Consider the following 19,595-nt stretch of genomic DNA (forward strand, 5'->3'; position numbering starts at 1 on the left):
ATTCTTCTAGTCTTTTCTTCATGTTAGCATGCTTGAAGACTTTCTTAATCCATATAGCCCACGTGACTGATTCCCAACAGTGAGAGTATTGAAATTTGGGAAATTTATCCTTATCAGCTTTGTCTCTAAGAAAGGTGATCAATTCCTTTATCACCAATCTGCTGCTGCCCCTTGACTGATTATTGAAGGTTGTAAACAGAGAAAACTTATCTCTTTTCATGTTGAACAGTAGACAACCTGATTATATCCTCTTATGTTGGACGAGAATATTCTCTTGCATCTATCTCCCAATCGGTTTGTTTAGGCTCTCTGGGTATTATTAGTTTGAATGTTTCCCCTTGAGTTATTTTCTTCCCTTTGGGTGTCATTGCATTGTCTACAAGAAAATTTTCAGCATAATGAGTTCTCATACAGTTGGTGAGCCCATAGTCTCAATACTATAAGCATAAATGCAAAGGGACTATTTTTCAAACTTACGTGTGCCTTTGGAGGAAATTTTCTTAGAAATTAATGAGTTTTTCCTTAAGTCTATCCTTCATGTCGCTATCTACTCTAACTCGCTTTCTACATATATCGCTATCAATTGCTATTTTCCATGCAGCATTTACCTTATATTATTGTGATTTTTTTCGCGTCCCAACAACGATTTTGTGCCTACTTTGTAGCATCACAAATCTCGTCATGGTTCGAGGTGTTTATCATTCTTTTCCTGTATCTTTTTCTTTATATATTCTTTATTTTCCTTTCCCATTTATTCTTAATTTTTGTTTCTCTATTTCTTCTCTTTAATTTTTATCCCGCTATGTTCATATCGCTATATTCATATCACTGTAGTCTATATTGCTATCTTGTTATAGTTCATATTGCTATATTGCTTTTTTCTATATGTACATCACTATACTTTATAGCGATATCCGAATACTCATGGGATGGTACTTTTCTCATATAGTGATTTTTCTTAGTACTTTTTGGGATATTTCTTTCTCTACTTTGGGTCATTTTCTCCTTATTTTCTTACCCTCCATTGTTCTTCCCTTCTTTCGCTAATTTATGGCATTTTCTTACAAACCCTTTTCAGTTTTCTTTCTATTCTATCAATTCTCGATTCTTTTTTCTCTCCTTTTTCCTATCTTTCTACCTACATTTCACACTATTTTACTAGATTTTGTTGCATCTTAGAACCTTTTGGTTGATTTTCTATGGCACAATATACAACGATACTCAACAACTGAAAATGATGCGAGTTAAGTTCTATAGCTATTTTCAAATGCAAGTTTTAGTGGGCACTTACCTTTAGAATTGCTTTTCAGCGATTGATTGTGAATTTCGTGTACAGTTGTACTTGATCACAATGGTCGTATCTCCTTTCTCTTCCATTGGTAGTTTTTGAAACTTCTTCACATTTACATAACTTCAAGAGGTCTTCAAAACATCCTCGTAGTTACAGAGTGATGTTTTGGCTCTTCATTTTGGCTTTTCTATGGAATTTAAAATGTCCCTAGGATACTTATAGAGCTAATGCTCTGATATCATTATTTTGGATTCTCCAAATGATTGGATTTCAATTTTCTTCTGGTCTAATCACCTATTAATTTTGGGTGTGATGCTCGCCTTTGAGTTCTTTTTAAGGGGACTTTACTGTTATATGTCAAGTTGGGCCACATCATGAATCATAATCAAGCTTTTGTCTGAAAATCAAACACCATTGTGGATGATTAGAGTCTTATGAGCATTATATATGAAGAAATCGAGAATCGAAGAATTAGTCAAAGACATCAAGCAAATCAAAGATCAAGCAATAGAGAAGTAAAATCACTATCCAGATCGCTATTTGGATAAGGTATGAAGTCCAAATTGCTATATAGTGATTTTAACTCCTCAGATTCGTTTGAATGCTATAATTTTCCGTATTTTTTAGAACTTACTCACTCTGTATGCATTTCTATTTTTAGACATTGCTTAATAGTTACATTGTATTTCTATAAAATTTCCCTTAGTTAGAAAAAAGAAATTCATGTTGTTAAATGGGCATATACCCATTTTCATATATTTTTTAATCTTTTGTACAATGTATTGGATGAATTAATCCTTAGACTTGTATGGCCTTCTAGTTTAGGTTAATAAGGAGGTTTTAAAAGTCATGCCTTGTTAAAGTTCATTTTTGGCAATTTGTCCATTTTTTTAATTGATCACCTAGTTTTAACAATTTTCCAAGAGAAAATATGAAGAAGTTGAGGAGAAAATAACACAAAAAAACAAAGGTTTGATGGAGTAAGATAGTATAAAAATTAAGGGTATTTATGTCTTTCTACATGTTATAGGGAGTAAAACCCTAAATCCCAATAAATGGAAAATAAAATACTTATTTATGATTTTGAGGATTGAGGAATATTATAAAAACCCAAACCCTAATCCTAGACAATTCGTTTGAAATTTTTTGTTGGAGGTAGCTATGGAGGTCTTGGGGAAGAGTTGGAGACCTCAAACTAGTCTAACATTTATCATTCTACTTGGGATTTCCTTGTTTATTGGTGAAGGAGCTATGGTTCTTGCCTTCATAGTTCATCAGGTGATCTTATGTAATCTTTCGCATCTCCTTTAATATTCATTTCAAAAGTTAGGTTTATGAAAGTTTATGTTATTTAATTTGGCCCACTCTTCTCTTGTAAGTATCACTTGAAATTTATTCTATACGTCATACACTTTTGTATTGTGAAAGATAAATGTATGATTAGGATGCCCTTTGATCAACAATTCTAGATTTAAACTCATAATTTGCTCTTTTGTTTCCCGAGATTGCTTTATGAAGTCTTTTTTTCCTATGGGTTCATTGAATTTTATTCTTTAATTCTCCCATTGCTTTTTTTCTTCCAATTGTTCTTTCTTTGAGCAATGAGCTCCATCAATATTGCAAAAGATTGTCACAATAAATGGTGAACATAGATCTCTTTCAAAAGAAATGTCGATTCATTGCAAATCCATATAATGGATTTTGCCTTTTTTTTTTTTTGAATTTCTCTCAAGAATCTACTCTAGTCATTACTTAGTAATTAAATTTTTTTAGCAGTTATAAGATTTACCAAAAATGTCATATAATATGATCGAATTGTATCATATTTTGATTCTTAAAGATTTGATTGATTGATTTTGTAATCATATCTTCATAAAGTAATAAATAGGTGGGATTTAGGTTGAAAAGAGAGAATAACAGTTGAAGTATTTGAGAGAAACTATTTGTGATGTTTCACCTCCTCAAAGAGGCAAGATGATATATGTAGGACATCAGCCCCTCGAAGTGTATATATCAAGAAAATAAATTTGTATTATTATTTAATATTTTTATTTTCAGCTTCATGACATAAACATGCAATTCATTGAGGGCATCTAAACTTCCTTATTTTTATTTGTCTTTGGTGCCATCTTTTTCTAGATGGCTAATGTTGGAATAAAAAAAATAGACAATCCTTTTAAGAAATTAACTCCATAAGTGTACTTTTATAGACCAAATATATTTTTAGAGCAGAGTATTTATAATATTAACTTCATCATTATAATGATTAAAGCCTTATCCTACAAATTAGGAGTTGATTGTATAATTCCTGATCCTCCATTCACTTTATAGTTTGTAGTTATTTTTTTATACTTCATATTTTTCAATTTAAGTATAATTGTATTTTTTCTAACGACGTTACCACTAAAACATATATTTTGATTTCAGAGAGTTCATTGTAATAAATTATCTAATAAATTGTCAAAAAAAGAAAAGAGAAGAGAGAACTGTTTACAATAACTCACAATTTGAGTCAACTAATTATTATTCACAAAAAATAAAATATACAATATCAAAAATACAAGTTTTTATAGACACATTTTATTGAACTTGTTGTGTTTTATACTTAATCGATTGTCAAATATACATTTTATTTTTATGCTATTAAATAATGTCAAGTGATTTCATTTTGGCTTTTAATATGTAGGAACATTTTACTATAATGATCTACTCCCTCAATACTGCGTCTAGAGGTATTTCTTTTTAATTAACCTAATTCCTTTGGTCAGTGTTATATGTCAATTTCTTTTTAGTTTGCATACATTATATTTGACGTTGGAGGATTTATTGCATGATTGGAAGCTTATGCCCTAAAATTTTGCAAAACTTCTCCTACTAGGGAATTGACAAGTACGGATTGGGAACTAGACAGAAATGCAGAGCATGTCGGCACAAAGGGCAAGGCTCCAACGCTTTGACCACTACACAAGTTCCTACATGAACTCGGCATGCTTTCCTCAATGAAGGTTAGTGAGGCAGTAGATTGTTTCATTTGTGCTAGGCTTATTCTTTAATCTATTGTTTGGTTAATGTGACTTACATGTATTCTTTAATATAGACATGTCTACTAAAAATACAAACTTTAGCCAATTATATGGATCTGGATAGAACTGGTTGATGAATAAGAGTTGTAGTGCTGACCCCAAGTAGCTAGGATAAGGCACCATTGGTGATTGATGGTTATGACTAGCACATTTTTGAGCTTCGAACATCATTAACTTAATGTTCTCCATTCTTAAGTCCTACGCATTTGGTAGCCATCCTACATGTTTGATGGTTGGATCCTAGACTAAGCCATCTAACTTAGATGCAGGTATGATATTCTTGGTTGGATATTTTGATTTAGTGGCTTATTTATTTGAATAATTGCATGGCTTTGACAGAAATAATGCATTCAACACATACTTTTTTTTCATCATATGTCGATTTTGAGTTAGTTGTTGCAACACAAGTACAATGGTAAGAGGTGTAGTTAAAAAGTCATCAAACATGGCTAACGTCATGGATGGTCCTCATGGAATTAAATTGGAAAGTTTGATTTTTGAGTCTAATTATGTTGACGTACGGCTCAAAATCAACTGAGCTCAATTCAAGTATATGTGTTTTTGGGTCGGTCTAAGATAAATTGGGTTGGACTTGTAACTAATGTAAGAGGTACGCTTTCTAATATTTCTAAATACAGTTCAAAATCAACTGGGCTCAATTCAATTATATGTGTTTTTGGGTCGGTCTAAGATAAATTGAGTTGGACTTGTAACTAATGAAAGAGGTACCCTTTCTAATACTTCTAAATAGAAAATACTTTGTTTTGTTTGCATAATTATTTATCTTTTTTGCATTTGTTACTGTTAGTTGGATTATCCACTATTTAAAATGGACATCTATTTTAAAAAACGCGACATCTAAAGTTAAATTTTTGCTGGAGATAGAAAGTACGAGACTTTAAAGTCCAAAAAAAAAAAAAAAAAATAATATATATATATAATAATAATAATAATAACCCATGCGAAATATCCTATTATCGAACTAATCTAAAACTTAGAAATCTTACTCTCTCCTCTCCTCTCCTCAATCAATTTTCAGCATAAATCTTTGATTGATCTCATGAGTTTCAAGGACCCTCGATTGAGCTCTTTTGACTGTGATTTGATCTTTCGAATAATGCAATTGAGCTTCAACACTTTCGATCCAAGCTTCAATTTCAAGGTAACAAGCTTTGATTGATCCAAGCTTCGATTGATATCTGTGTTGCAAACTTTCATCTCCTTCTTCTTCCATCTTCTTCTCTATCATTAGAATCGGTGTTAGTAAGGAGGATACCTTGAATAAAAAAAAATACTTCGTCAAACCTCGAAGTAAGGAGAATTCTTCGTCAGGTGCACCACCTTTCTCCTCACCCTAGTTTTTATTTTAAGTTTAGAGTTTTTAAGGTTTGATTTTAGGTATACGTTAGGTTTTTTGATTTTCGGTTTAGGTTTGTGTTTAACCCAAAAGAACTGGTTTAAATGAAAGGTTTAGGCTTTGTACTTCAATCTTGCATTGAAGATGTTCAAAGAAATGACCGAGAGAGACTTGGTCTCGTGGTCTTCGATGACTAAATTGACACTTCAGGAAAGTGATTTGGATCACGAAGCACAAAGGGAGAAGATAGATTTGGATCTGAGAAATCTCGGCTTTAACTTCTGGACATCGGCTTCCATGATCTACTCTTACTCTCCATTTATTTGGAGGCTTTAACTCAATTGGTTTATCTACTTTTTTGGAAGCTATCTGCTTTTTTTTTTGAATTTTTGGCTAACTTAAAATATGAAATTTTGTCTTATTTTGAATAAGTTTTTAGGTTTTAAATTTTTTTGTTTGAATTATTAGTAATTAATGATTTTTTTTTTCTTCCATGATTTTCCTCAAGTCTTCAGGAATGTTTCCTCCAGGGTTTTATTCAAATCTTAAGAACATAGGAGAAATCAGATTTTTTTCTACAAGGGTAAAGGTGAGGTTGAAAGCAATGGCTTGATATTTATATATCTCCCATCGAAGCTTTCCCCTCTGTAATCAAATAGTTTATTTTTGAATACCTGATCACTATCTTGTTAAATTAATGGGTAGTGAATTGAATTATTGTAGGAAGCCTTGTCCCTGGATGCTATACACTTTCTGTCACAGAGCAACTTCTACTAGTGTTACAGGTTCACATTTCCATTTTACCTGCAATTAACAATGTTAGATTATGTATTATAATCTGATGTAAGCACCATATCACATCATCTTTTGCTAGTATCCAACACATTATTGCCAACAAGGCCACTTCATCTAACAATTATCATTTCTTTGTTTGATTTCCCATGTAAGAATTGGGATTCTAATTTTCCCAAAACTAGTTGTCTTTCCATTTTTTATTGGTAAAAGATGTTAATTGTTGAAGAATAAGCTACTACAACAAGGGCAAAGAGCTAGTGAGAGAGGGATTCACTAGAACCTTGACAAAGATAAAAAAAATAAAATTAGGGCTTCCGTATATGAAATGTTTGAAATCTATAATGAAACCCATGAACTACTGAATAACTATCTCTATTTTATTATGTGTTATTTTCATGGCCTTGTGTCGTAAATATGACATATTAATGCATCAGTGGTATTTATTAGCAATATTCATACCTACAATGGCGATCATGGGGATCAATACAATTAGTAAACTAAGGCAAGTAAGTCGGAGGGTCTATAGGCTACATGAGAAGTATGCGAGGTTGGATGAAAGATTTGATACCGACGATAATTTGGCGCCATTTTCAAAAGTGACCATGATACCATTAACACTGAAAGAGAAAGATGTGTCTTGGTACATTGTGACACTTGGTATACTATTTCTCTTTAAAATTCAATGTTAATTGCTACTGCATACATTACAATCAATGGTCTGCTAAGTAAATATTTTTAATTTTTAACTTTATTCGTTTAATTGCCAAGGTAGTAAACCTTACTAATCAGGCTACACAGACCTTTCAAGGTCCCTGCAACTTCATTCCTCTGGTAAAGTAATCAGTTACTGGCATGGGAGGAATGGCAGTAACCAGCCTAGTGCTTGACTGCTTGTTTGTGACCTTTTACGGGGTTGGCTTAATGGAAGAACTATTTTCATTGAGTGAGGGATGGCTTCTTCATGAACTCTGCAAGGTAGTCGCTATGAATCTCATTTGTATACGAAGCTAGCACTTACAGCATAAGGGTGTTATGTCAAAGTCACTCTCTACATTATTACATCTATAAAAAGTTAAATTAGATCCATATTCAAGTTATGTAGCTTTGACATAGTAGGTCCTTTGAGCATGTTTTTGTAACACGTGTGTTGGTGTGCCTAAACTAAGACAAACCAACTAATGTGGCTTTGTTTCATGTGGGAGCACATTACTTTGAAGAAGGAAACATGCAGCTTGATGCTAACCATGAATGTAAGGACTCAACCACTTTTTAGGTTGTCATCATCTCATTTCTTTAGACCATTGTGTATTGCATTACTGAATCACTATTACAAAAAATACTTTAGACATCACCGTATTTTTTTTTAATAGATATTACTTGCAATCACCAATTGGTTTTATATCCAATGGAAATCTTGAGACTGGTATGTTTCTCGACATGATAAAGGTTGACCTAACTCTTACTGAAACATAGTTATATGAAAAAATAGTTTCTACCTGGAAATTTTTGCCTTTTAATTTTTTTTTTATATCCCTAATTTGTATTTAATCCTTAATTCTTCCTTGTATCTTAGTTCTCAGAGTGGAATTTAGTTGACTCAGAATCTGGCAACAATGAACTCATTAATATGGATGGTCTTCTAGATGACCTTATTGCATTTAACCAAGATCAATGCACAAATTTTGACATCTTCGCATGTTATACTCCTCAGCCAGTTGAAAATTCTATTGTTGGTAAGTGTTTAAATGATAATGAAAGCAATTACATATTTTTTTTCAAGTAGTGATTTTAATTGGACTTGCACCAAGAAAATCTTCTTATATATTCAATGGTGCAATTATAATATTTATTTACTTATTTTTATTTTTATTTTTATTAATTAGGACTTTTTCTAAAAGTTTTCAGAGTGGAATTTAGTCAACTCCCAATGTAGAGAGAATGAGGTTCTTAAGGATGATTTTTTGACTGTCTTCAACCAAAATCAATCCACAAATTTTGACAACCCCTCATATTGTACTCCTCAGCAAGTTGAAGACTTTATTGCTGGTAAGTGTTTGAATGATGAAAGTATTCCAATTGGACCAACACCAAGAAGATCTACTTAGAAATTGCAATGTGCAATTAAACTAAAAGCTTAGAAAATGTGCAATATCTAATTGGAAAAGTTAGAAAAGCACCAAATGCCCTAGGGGATAGCTTACTAGGCCAACATCTTCTTTTATACACTTTGCATTAAAGGTCGGTAGAAAATAATTTCAGTTTTTACTATTATCTCATAAACTCTTTCTCAAAAATGTATATGTTTCTCATTTCATAAGTATTTTACAATATAGTAAGCTCAATCAATCAACAATCATATTTAAAAAAATTATTTTTCTCCTCTTATCTTTTCTCTGAATAGAGGTTTTCTGGTCAACTATGTAGATGTTGTGTGAGGAACATATCCATTTTCTTGAGATAGTAGAGGCGATTAGATGCTTGGGTCTGACAATCTTAAAAGGTGTAACATAAGTCTGTGGTGAGATGACTTGGGCATGCATTGTTTTTGAGGTATGATTCTAATTTCTAATCAATCAATTGATCATCACTTGGTGAAAACTTGAATAAGGAAAATTAACAAATATTTGTACAGATAATTGCAAAAGCTCTCCATGTTTACAAACAGAGGCAACTAGTGGCACCCTGAGGGTGCAATACCTTCAGGGATTCCATTTTAATTATTTCATATTCTTTGTTTGGCTTTGCTCTCTCAATGATTTGAATTTCATCAACACCCTCTCTTTTTCTAATGTAGGAGTTGGCGAGTGAGTTTCAAACCACAACTATGCAAGGTATTTATGTTAAATTTAATATATAATCCTATTACTTGCCCTACTTTAATATGCCTTTTACCCTTGACTAAGTAGGATGATCATTTACTCATGGAACTCAAAATGTTTGATGCTTGAACTCTAAAGTCTCTTTTGTACAAGTGATATCTAGAGTCTAGCCTACTTTTTTGCTTCACTACATGGGTGAATCATGGAAAAGGGGGTTTGGGTAATGTCTTCATGTGGCTGGAGATATGCCATTTGGACAAAAAAAGACCCGTAAGTCATGCGCTAGTCCGCGGAGTGTCAAAATCTGATATGTGTCCTATATGGGTGCTTCACCCTTTCATAAGAATACACACAACATTGGGTTTTGGACTGGTAAGTTTACTTTTGGAAGTAGGTTTCTCTTGTTATGTTGGCTTCTTGAAAAGGTTCCTTAAAACCACTTAGATTTATTTCATTATGGGGCTGTTATGTTATGTCATTACAGCCTAATGAGGAGTTGATTCTTAAGTGTAGCTTTTGTTCATGGGTTATTAGATGATTTTCTTATGAGTAAAATGTGTGATAGTTATTTTTTGGTCCAATAAAATTAAGTATACTGGCTTGATGCACCAATGTTATTCAATATAAGGGACTTGCATCCATTGATAATGGAAGAAATCTGTAAACAACATGTGTTTAGTGATGTATTCTGTTTTGGTTGTTTGAAAATCACTGTTATACTTGTTAAATTAAGAATAGTTGCCTTAGCCATAATCCTTGATAATTAATTAATAGTTTTTGCCTTTTCTACCCTTTTCTTGCAGCTTTGCTAATTTTGAGTTCTGTTCAATGATGATCATCAACAAAAAGTGTATGAGATTGCCAATATAGCTTCAATCAAAGGATTATGTGTGAGATTTCCAACAGAGCTGTTAGTATATAATTAATAGCTTATTGGAGATTAATGAAGATGAAGTCAACGTATCTTTGAATGTTTGAAGCAAGCACAAGACAACTGCGAGGAGCTGGATTAAGAAGTATGCCTTGGGTTTATTTTTGTAGTGTGGTGTGGAATTGTTTGTATAATTAATTTGATTTTTCTTTTTTTGATATTTACACAAATTTATTTACTACTACTTGGTAATTTTGTAATCTATTGACTTAAATAAGCCTTTTTTGTATAAATTAATGTGACGGTGCCTTAATGTTGCTTGGTTGGGTATATTTCAGACACAAGTGTCAAGTTCAGAAAAATTGAAAAATTATTAGTAAACAACTTTAGACATTGGTTTTATTAAAATTTTATAATTTACTTTAGGCATCAGTTAAAAATTGATGTCTAAACAAGACATCACTCGAATAAACATTTGATTTTAAACTGATGTCTAAAGTTTTTTTTATTATTGTTCTAGTGATCCTTCATTGCCATTATCAAACAAAGTCTTGGAAGGTGTTGCGTATAAGGTGCTTAGTGAAATACCTAATTGATGGTTTATCAAATTATTAAGTGAGTTTCACAAAGGTGTTCACATACACAACAAGTGGTATCAGAGCAAACGTTATCTAGGGGGTTTGCAATAGTGGAGAAGGATATAACGATGATTGAAAGTTTCAGTGAGGTGAAGCCATTTGATGGACAATCAAACTTTACATTGTGTCAAAAGAAGATGACGAATATTCTTATCCAACAAGGGTGTATTCGGGGCATTGAAGTGAAGTTAGAAAGTATGTCCAATGAGCCATAGGAGGAGTTGGATTTGAAGACTATTAGTTACATTGAGTTGCATATTTCTGATGAAGTCATATACAACATCATGAAAGAAAAGATTGCAAAGGGAACATGGGATAAACTTGAAAAGTTTTACATGAGGAAGAATTTGTCTAACAAATTATTCTTTAAGGATCAACTCTATGACCTAAGGATGGAGGAGGGACAAAACATCATGAAGCACTTAAACACGTTCAATCAGTATTTTAGTGATTTGTTGAAAATAGAAGTAAAGTTTGAAGAATAAGACAAAGCATTGCTTTCGTTGAGATCACTTCTTAATCCCTTCAAACACTTTTGGATTACACTTCCATTTGGCAAGGAGACTTTCAAGTTTGAGGAGGTGGTTTAAGACCTTATCTCTCACGTGACCATGAACAAGTCAAGTGACTTCTCATAGCAAATGGTTATAGTGAGTGAAGCTAAATTAAAGAGAGGAAAATCTGAAGGGAAAAATTTTAGATCCAAATTTAATAGTAAGAAAAAAGTGGATTGTTATAATTACGGGAAGATGGAACATTACAGAAAAGATTGTAGTAAGTATAAAATAGAGATAAAAGAAGGGAAGAAAGCTGAGTCAAGCTCCACAAGCATAACATCGTAAAGTAATGGAGAACTATTATGGACATCTTTGGGTGATCTCACCTCCAACTCTTGGATTTTAGATTCTGAGTATACTTTTCATATATGTTTCAATCGTGATTGGTTTGATTCCTATGAACCTTGTGACGGTGGAAATATGCTACTGGGTAACAATGCGACATGCAAAGTTATTAGAATGGGTACCGTGAAGATAAGAGTGTATGATGGAGTTGTTAGAACCTTGGGTAGTGTGAGTCATGTGTCAGCACTCAAGAAGAATTTAATATTCTTGGATATACTCGACTCAAATATGTATTCATTCTCGGCAAAGGATGGAGCACTCAAGGCGTCTAAGGAAGCTATGGAGATGAAGAGAGGTATCAAGCTTGCAAATAACCTCTACAAGTTTTTGGGGAAAACAATTCTAGGTGGAGCTGCAATATTAATGGAGGAAAATTTTAGTAAGGGTAAAACTCAACTTTGGCACTTAAGGCTTGGCCATATGAATGAAAGAACAATGCAAGAGCTACACCAACAATAATTGTTGAAGGGTGTTGGGGAATGCAAGTTAGAATTTTGAACGTTTGTGTGATGGGAAAGTCAAGTTAGGTGTCATTCAAGGTTGCAAATAAAGAAATCAAGAGTAAGGGGTTGCTAGACTACATTCATTTCGATGTGTGGGCCCTGCACCTACTAAATCAAAAGGTGAAGTTCGCTACTTTTTCACTTTTATGGATGATTTTTCAAGAAAAGCTGGGGTCTACTTTATGAAGGAGAAATTTGATGTCTTTGCCAAGTTTTTGGAGTAGAAAATCAAATGAAGAGAAAAATCAAATACTTGAGAAGTGACAATGAGGATGAGTACTAAGATGACACGTTCTTGAAGTTTGTAAAGAAGAAGGTATCACAAGGCATTTCACCATGAAGAAAAATTCTCAACAAAATAATGTGATAGAGAGGATGAATAAAACTCTTATGGAAAGGGAGAGATTAGGGGTGCACATTGGATTGGGTAAATCTGGGAACCAAAATATTTCGAAGCCTTTTGGATTGGGTTGGTTAGGATTGAGCATGACTTGGTTCGGGTGCGGATAGTAAAAAGAAAAAAATCTGATTGATTTGATTATGTTTTGGATTAGGGGTATAATAGAACCGAACCAATTCGAAGTATCTATTAATATATATATATATATATATATATATATATATATATATATTTTGTACTAATTTTTATATGTCTTAATAATAGATTTAAAAAAAGAACGATTTTTTCCTAATGAATTTTAACTTCCTTTCTATTTCATTTTCTGAGTGTTTTGTGTCTCATTCATATTTGAATATGATTCAAATATTTATTTATTTTTCCCTTTTCATTAATTACGGATCTTTAAATTATAAGAATTTCTCTATCGATCACTCCCTTACTTGAAATATCCATGTAATTTTCATTTTTTAAAATAAATTTTAGTAATTTCTGATGCATAGGTAGACCGATGTAAGATCAGACTAAGGGTTTATTTTTGTGTTATGCGTGATGCTTTGTTTATATTGAAATAATAAGTATGTTGATGCTTTGTTTATACGTATTGTATGTTATGCGTGATACTTTGTTTAATATTTATTTTGCTTAGTTTTAAGTTTTAACTATTTTAATTTTACTATTGAAAATAATAAGTATGAGAACCGAGATCCGATCTAAACCAATCCAAACCGAGGTTTGTTTGGATTGGTTCGGTTCCAAATTTGTAGAACCGATCATGTTTGGTTCGGTTCCAATTTCCCCAAAATTCGAATCATGTGCACCTCTAGGAGAAATGCATGAGGCTACATGCGGGGTTGCCCGAACCATTATGGGTAGAATTGGTTAACCATGCTTGCTATTTGGTTAATCGATCACCATCAAAGTTAATTGAGTTTAAACGTTTCACTCTCTATATATGTGAAAATAACCCAATACTTGAACCGTAAACCATGTCATCTTACCTACCAACCATGGCTTCTAATGACAACTATTCCACTTCCATTCCCAAAACCATCAATCTTAGTGACCACCAAAATGTTTCTTAATATAATTAATAATTTGATACCTGAGGGGAGAGTGCTCTAGCTCTATCCTTTGGAAGATTCATGATATCGGCACAAACAATTTGCACCCACGAATCACAGTGAACTGAAAGGACCTTCACCTTTTGCTTTACTACCCAATACTTATAGAAGCAAATGAAAATTAAGTCCCCAACAAACATCAAATTAACAAAATAATGGTTTTTGAAAAAAAAAAGAGTTTTCAATACCCACAACCATCCCACCATTTTCTAGAGGACCTAAGCTCTGACAAGCTACCTTGATTAAAGTTATGCCTAGATTAAAGTTTTCCCTGATAAAAATGTTCCTTATAGCATAATAATCAAGACAAGAAGGAAATTTTGTGAATATGTTATTTGAAGAAATGGGTACCTAAAGCCAAACACCAGGAGCACATCCAAGTTCCAGAATCGGAGATCCTTGGGCAGTCGTTGTTTGCACCATATCAAAGTCGCAATAAAGAGTTTTTGACGTTGTGTATGGATTGTAAATGGATGCCCACTTGCCTAATAAATAATCCATCAAGGTTACTTATAAAAATAGTAATTATGGCTTAGATATCTGAAATCATACTGTAGGTTTCTGGTTGGATCACAATTTACATGGGCTGCTTGACACATTTGCAACTTTAGCCTAATAAAGGTGCTCTATTTTTTGATCCTTGTTGGATTTCCTCTTTGATTGGTGATTTAACTCTCGGCGTTGTGAATTTTCTGGAAGTTACTACTTCATTTAGTGTTTGTAGGTAGGAATACTAACTTGGTTTTTTTTATTTTTTTATTTTTTATCTTTCTGTTAGAACTTTATGAACCACTGCATGTTGGTTTTTTAAAATTTAGCAATTTTTTATTTTCTTTTAGGGTAATTTTTTATGTCAACTTTGAACATTTAATAGGTTGTTAGATTTTAGAAAATTTTATTAAGTTCCCTTACTTTTATATTTTCTATGTGCATGTTCTACAATCACGTGCTGAGTACCTATGAATACTACTTGGAGTTGATCAATGGGATGTATGTTATGCACTATTTTTGTAGAGGATTAATTTGGTAAAGCATCTAGACCCTACACGTGTCTAGGTACTAGACTAGCAGGTGGTTGGAACTAATTGATTCCCACCTAAGTAGTACTTAGGGAACCTAGCTTGCTTGTAGGGTAGAGTTCCAATGTCACTTTGCCCAGTATATAAATCGAGCAGGGTAGAGTTCTATGTGGACTCCGAATCAACTCAGATCCCATAATTTGAGGGAAGATCCCAAAGAATCAAAGGAGTGGATAATGGAGTCTAGAGAATCTTTCTCTTTTCAATAACCTCTCCGAAAGATAAGGAATCCTACTAGATATTTCGAAAGATTTGGGATCTCGAGGAGATTCTTTATTCAAACAGATCTCTCCGAGAGAGCTATAAATAGAGGAGGAGACTCAGAAGGGGAGGAGTTCGAAAGATCAAGGAGTCATTTACTAATTAACTACATAGTTGACTTTATTATCTAAGAGTTTTTGGCAGGTACCACATTGGGAATCACCATCGCAGATCGGAGGGAGCAAGGGACACGAGATGATTAGAGGGAGCTGAGTTGTAAGAAGTAACATGAAATCATCTCTACATCTTTGGCACCATTTGTGGGAAACACACACTATGTTGTTTGAAGCTTCTTCTTCATTTGTTTTTCCTTGAGAGATTCAGATTGCTAAGATGGTGAGACCAGCGTGATTCGATACCAGTCAAGCCCAACCACCTTTTGCATTCCTCTACTAAACACCAAGGACCCGCTAGCCGCTCAAATGGAGAAGATAAGGAAATGGTGTAAAGAGATGCAGTAAAAGATGAACACTCTAACCAAAGAAAACTTGGTGCTGAATCAACTATTAGAGGCTCAACAGAGAACTTCTCATTAGGAAAATAAGAACTAGACCACAAAAGGTGGTGATAATGTTTTGTTGGACAGTAACAATTCGAGACTTGCCCATGAGCAAGACGAATTAGATAGAGATGCAGAACCAGTTGTACATATAGGGCTGCCAACCACACAAATTGCAGACCATGCGAGACATCCAATGGACCTTGTACCTTTAACCAAAAAGGAGGTTAAAAACCTGATAAAAAGAGAAAAGAATGTCATAAGGAGTGATGAAATTGGTTTGGCTGCATCATAGACCATCAGGGGTATGTAGGGGTCCTCGTTTACTCTTGAAATCCTGGTGACTGAGATTCCGAAGAAGTTTGAAGGTTTACACCATCCATTGGAGTGAAAGATCCAATATAACATCTATACCACTTCAAGTAGCTTCTAACTTTGTGGCAAAACAATGAAGCCCTGATATGGAGACTATTTTCTACTAACTTGCAAGGGAATACGCTGACTTAGTTCCATGGTATTCCTATAGGAACCATAGCTTCTTTTGAAGAACTCTGCTTGGTGTTCGTCAAACAATATATAGGCAACAAGAAACCTGGAAGGGGGGGGGGCGTGGGGGACGTCGATACCCTATTCAACATGAGGATGAATCCAGTAGAGGGCCTCAAAGACTTCATCAAGAGGTCTCGAGAAGAGGCTATGACGATTGAAAGTTGTGACTAGAATACAACGGTGTTGGCTTAAACAATAGAGAAACACATAAGGGTGGAAGATGATCTGAGGAGAGCAACCAGCAAGGGTAAAATTATCCACATAGTTGAGAAGACTAAGAAATAGCAACAGCAAAAGAAGAGAGCTCTAGAGTGGTTGAGTAGGAAGTAGAGCAGAGAAAGGGATGAGAATGTAAAACACACCAAATAATTTTATTCGTATCTCAAGGAAAAAGAAATAGTTGAATTTTGGAAAAATCATGAAAGTGAGATTTAGGGTAAAACTATAGGATTTTGTTCTGGTCATTTTTAATGAAATTTGACCTCACCATTAGATTTAAAATGATCGAAAAACATACTTTAGCCTATAAGCACGTTCAAAAGCGAGTCTAAACAGAAAAGTTGCAAAATCCTCGATTTTCGAATCGGACCAAGCTAAAATAATGACTTTTTGCTAGAGTAAGAATTTTTAAAATTCGATCATACCATTGGGTTCGTAAAGAAAAATGATTGAAAATGGACTATTAACTTGTCATTTTGGAGCTCAAAAAGTCAAATTATCGTAAAAAACGAAAACGATGTCAATTTTAGGGTCCCATTGGACCGAAAAAGTAACTTTTTGTTAAAGACATAATTTGTAGAATTTGACCACATCATAAGATCCAGAATTAAAATTAGACAAAATAGAGTATTCATTTGTCACTTTTGAAGTCCAGACGGTCAAGTTATCGTCAAACGAAATAATAGGTAAAATATCGATTTCGTCCCAAAAAATATTATTTAAATAAAAATACTATTCATGGTCATTTTTAACAGACCAAAACCAGCCAACGTATTTTGACAAAAATTTTAGTTTTTCTCTTGAAGTTCAACTTCAAATGCAGAAGGTAAAAACGTCCGCAACCTCGTTCTCTACCAAACCCACCAAGTTTTCTTTCGTTTTCTTTCCTTTTTCACCCTGTATCGTCAAAAAGTAGCCGTATATAATACAAGGATTTCGAAACTTTGACCCTAGATTTCATCTACTTTAAGGTCAAACCGTTCTCCGTCGTAGAAGGGAGAAATGACGACGGCATCGAGATCTTCCAAACCACCTAGTCAAATTAAAAAATACCCACTTGGAAGTTTGATCCGCATCGATTTCCACGCCCGCGCTTCAATTCTTTCGCACAAAGATAGTAAGGACTCTCAATTTTTATTGGTAATTGTAGATTTATGAAAATTGCATTTAAGGTTTTTATCAAAAAATTGTATTGGGTTTAAAAATTATAAATTTTTTTTGTTATTTCAAATTCACGCCAGAACTTGCATATTTGATATGTTTAATTATATTTTATAACAAATTATACATGGGTAGGATATTTCATCGGGTTATTTCCGTTAGTTGAATCATGTGCACTGCTTGGACCCCGTTTTGATCTAAGTTTTGTATTTTTTCAATGTTATTGAAAAAAATAAATTTTATAATTAAAAAAATGATTTAATATTCAGTGAACTCATATTGAATTGATGAATATCAGAAAGTGAATATTGTTTTTTTGAAAGATTGAGAATTACGAAAATTAGAAAAAAGGAAAAAAAGGGATAAAACGGTAAAATATCATAATCACACCCGAGGGATGATGTTTGAATTTTACATTCAAAAAGATGAGATGTCGCACCCCGTGTACTTGTCAAATTGGGCCCGTGATCAGCTGGGATATTGGTGTGGTAGCAGTGCTACACATGGCAGGTTTCATGAGCTGACACGTGGCTGTGGGTAGGAAATACGCTAAGGAGTGATGTCTGCATTTTACATTGTGTGTTATGTGTAAGTTGGTGAAGAGATATCTAAGGATAATGATTGGTTACTTATTTATTTAAATTCTGTTGGCACAAAGGCTCCAAGTTCTATTATTTATTTTAGGTCGGATGGCCATAATAGCATTGAAGGAAATTGAATATCCATTTTCAACCTTGTATTGTTAATTTCTCTTTTGTTTTCAAATGAAAATAATATATATATATGTAACTATTTTGTGAGCTGTTAAAGAGTTTGTGAATGCCTAAAGGGATAGTGCGTCATATCATCGGGAATGGTGTACTATCCTGGGATGTATGGTAGGGACAACCAAACTCATACGTGGTGTGGGACGCGTATGAGAGTGGAGTCACAATTGGAATTTGAATTTATTTCTCTCATATTTTTACCAATGAACTTGTAATGTAAAGGTGGTTTGTATACGAATGATTTGTATATTTGGGAATCACATGTACGCCTGATAGGCATAAATGAAGATGATTAGTCAATGATCACTAATAATCTATAGTAATCAAATGTTCTGACACATCAAAAAGAGACCCATTGCTTATAGTCACATCAAACGGTCAATTTGAGCTGGATAAATGGTCCCGCAAGTGTGGTAAACAGCGATCAGCCACAAAATCAGGAACTAATACTTTATTATGAAACATCATGTCTCGACTGGGAGCGATCCAGTCGTGAATCTCAACTATCTAATTCCATTACTCCACCATTGTGTATTATATATCTGCTGTCTTATTTTGATATGTAAAATGAAATGCATGTTTAATATTTTCATTTGATTAATTAGATTTGTATAAAAAGAAAATGTTATAGTGAGTACTATTGGTTGATGTAATGTGAGTTTTAAAATATTTAGTTGCTCATCGTTGACTATATATACCAGTTAATCGTAGTTTCTACAGTAAAACTTTGTATATGTTAAAATAATTTAGTATGTTTATTCGTTCATGTCAGGAGAGGTTATTGGTAGAAATTGTTTACTTCCCTACTGGGTAACCATTGTTACTCACCATTTCTTTCTCTATTTTTTTAATTTTAGATTTGGATCTTGGCGAAGCAGGTGTAAAAAATGAGTGAGGACTATCTGGTAGGTCAGATAGACGACCAAAGTCCGTTACCTGGTGAGTATTGGAGCAATACCCCCTAGTGGTGTCAGTTCATCCAGGTAGTCTTATGGACTTTGTTTTGAGTGTTAGGAGTTATGTTAGAGTGAAGAGTTTTGTATAATCTTGTATTTTATTTAACTTTCTACACTCTGATTTATCGTACGTTATTAAATGTATTTAGGTTTCCATTATTATTATATTTTATATGTATATACATGATATTGTGGATTTTGTTTATCAGGTGAAACAGGTTGAATGCCTTGGAATGCTAACATAAACAAAGGAGACCATGCCAAAATTTTGAGGCGCCACGTATTGCCTTGAGATCTGACATGGGGCTTTGTGTTAGCGTTTAG

The 19,595-nt window shown here is 33.4% G+C and overlaps 1 protein-coding gene across 27 annotated transcripts; it reads left to right on the plus strand.

Moving 5' to 3' along the window:
* Positions 1-2,403: 2,403 nt before the first annotated feature.
* On the plus strand, positions 2,404-10,902 carry LOC147396552 (uncharacterized). 27 transcript variants are annotated; one of them, XM_086451764.1, is made up of 9 exons: positions 2,404-2,569; positions 3,978-4,023; positions 4,170-4,296; positions 6,240-6,320; positions 6,455-7,501; positions 8,100-8,259; positions 8,432-8,572; positions 9,321-9,357; positions 10,149-10,901. In XM_086451764.1, exons 5-8 carry the CDS (start codon positions 7,379-7,381, stop codon positions 9,332-9,334), a joined length of 438 nt encoding a protein of 145 aa, XP_086307890.1. In that variant the 5' UTR covers positions 2,404-2,569; positions 3,978-4,023; positions 4,170-4,296; positions 6,240-6,320; positions 6,455-7,378; the 3' UTR covers positions 9,335-9,357; positions 10,149-10,901. The 27 variants fall into 27 exon arrangements, 17 of the variants coding, with proteins under 17 accessions (XP_086307890.1, XP_086307891.1, XP_086307895.1 ...); XM_086451765.1 differs by having other exon boundaries at positions 6,247-6,320; XM_086451769.1 differs by lacking the exons at positions 2,404-2,569; positions 3,978-4,023; positions 4,170-4,296 and adding an exon at positions 4,307-5,706 and having other exon boundaries at positions 6,247-6,320; positions 6,455-7,183; positions 7,295-7,501; positions 10,149-10,902.
* The last annotated feature ends 8,693 nt before the right edge of the window (positions 10,903-19,595 follow it).

Source organism: Akebia trifoliata, chromosome 8 (genome assembly GCF_017979445.1).
Source record: "Akebia trifoliata isolate Shusen 1 chromosome 8, ASM1797944v1, whole genome shotgun sequence".
NCBI lineage: Eukaryota > Viridiplantae > Streptophyta > Magnoliopsida > Ranunculales > Lardizabalaceae > Akebia > Akebia trifoliata.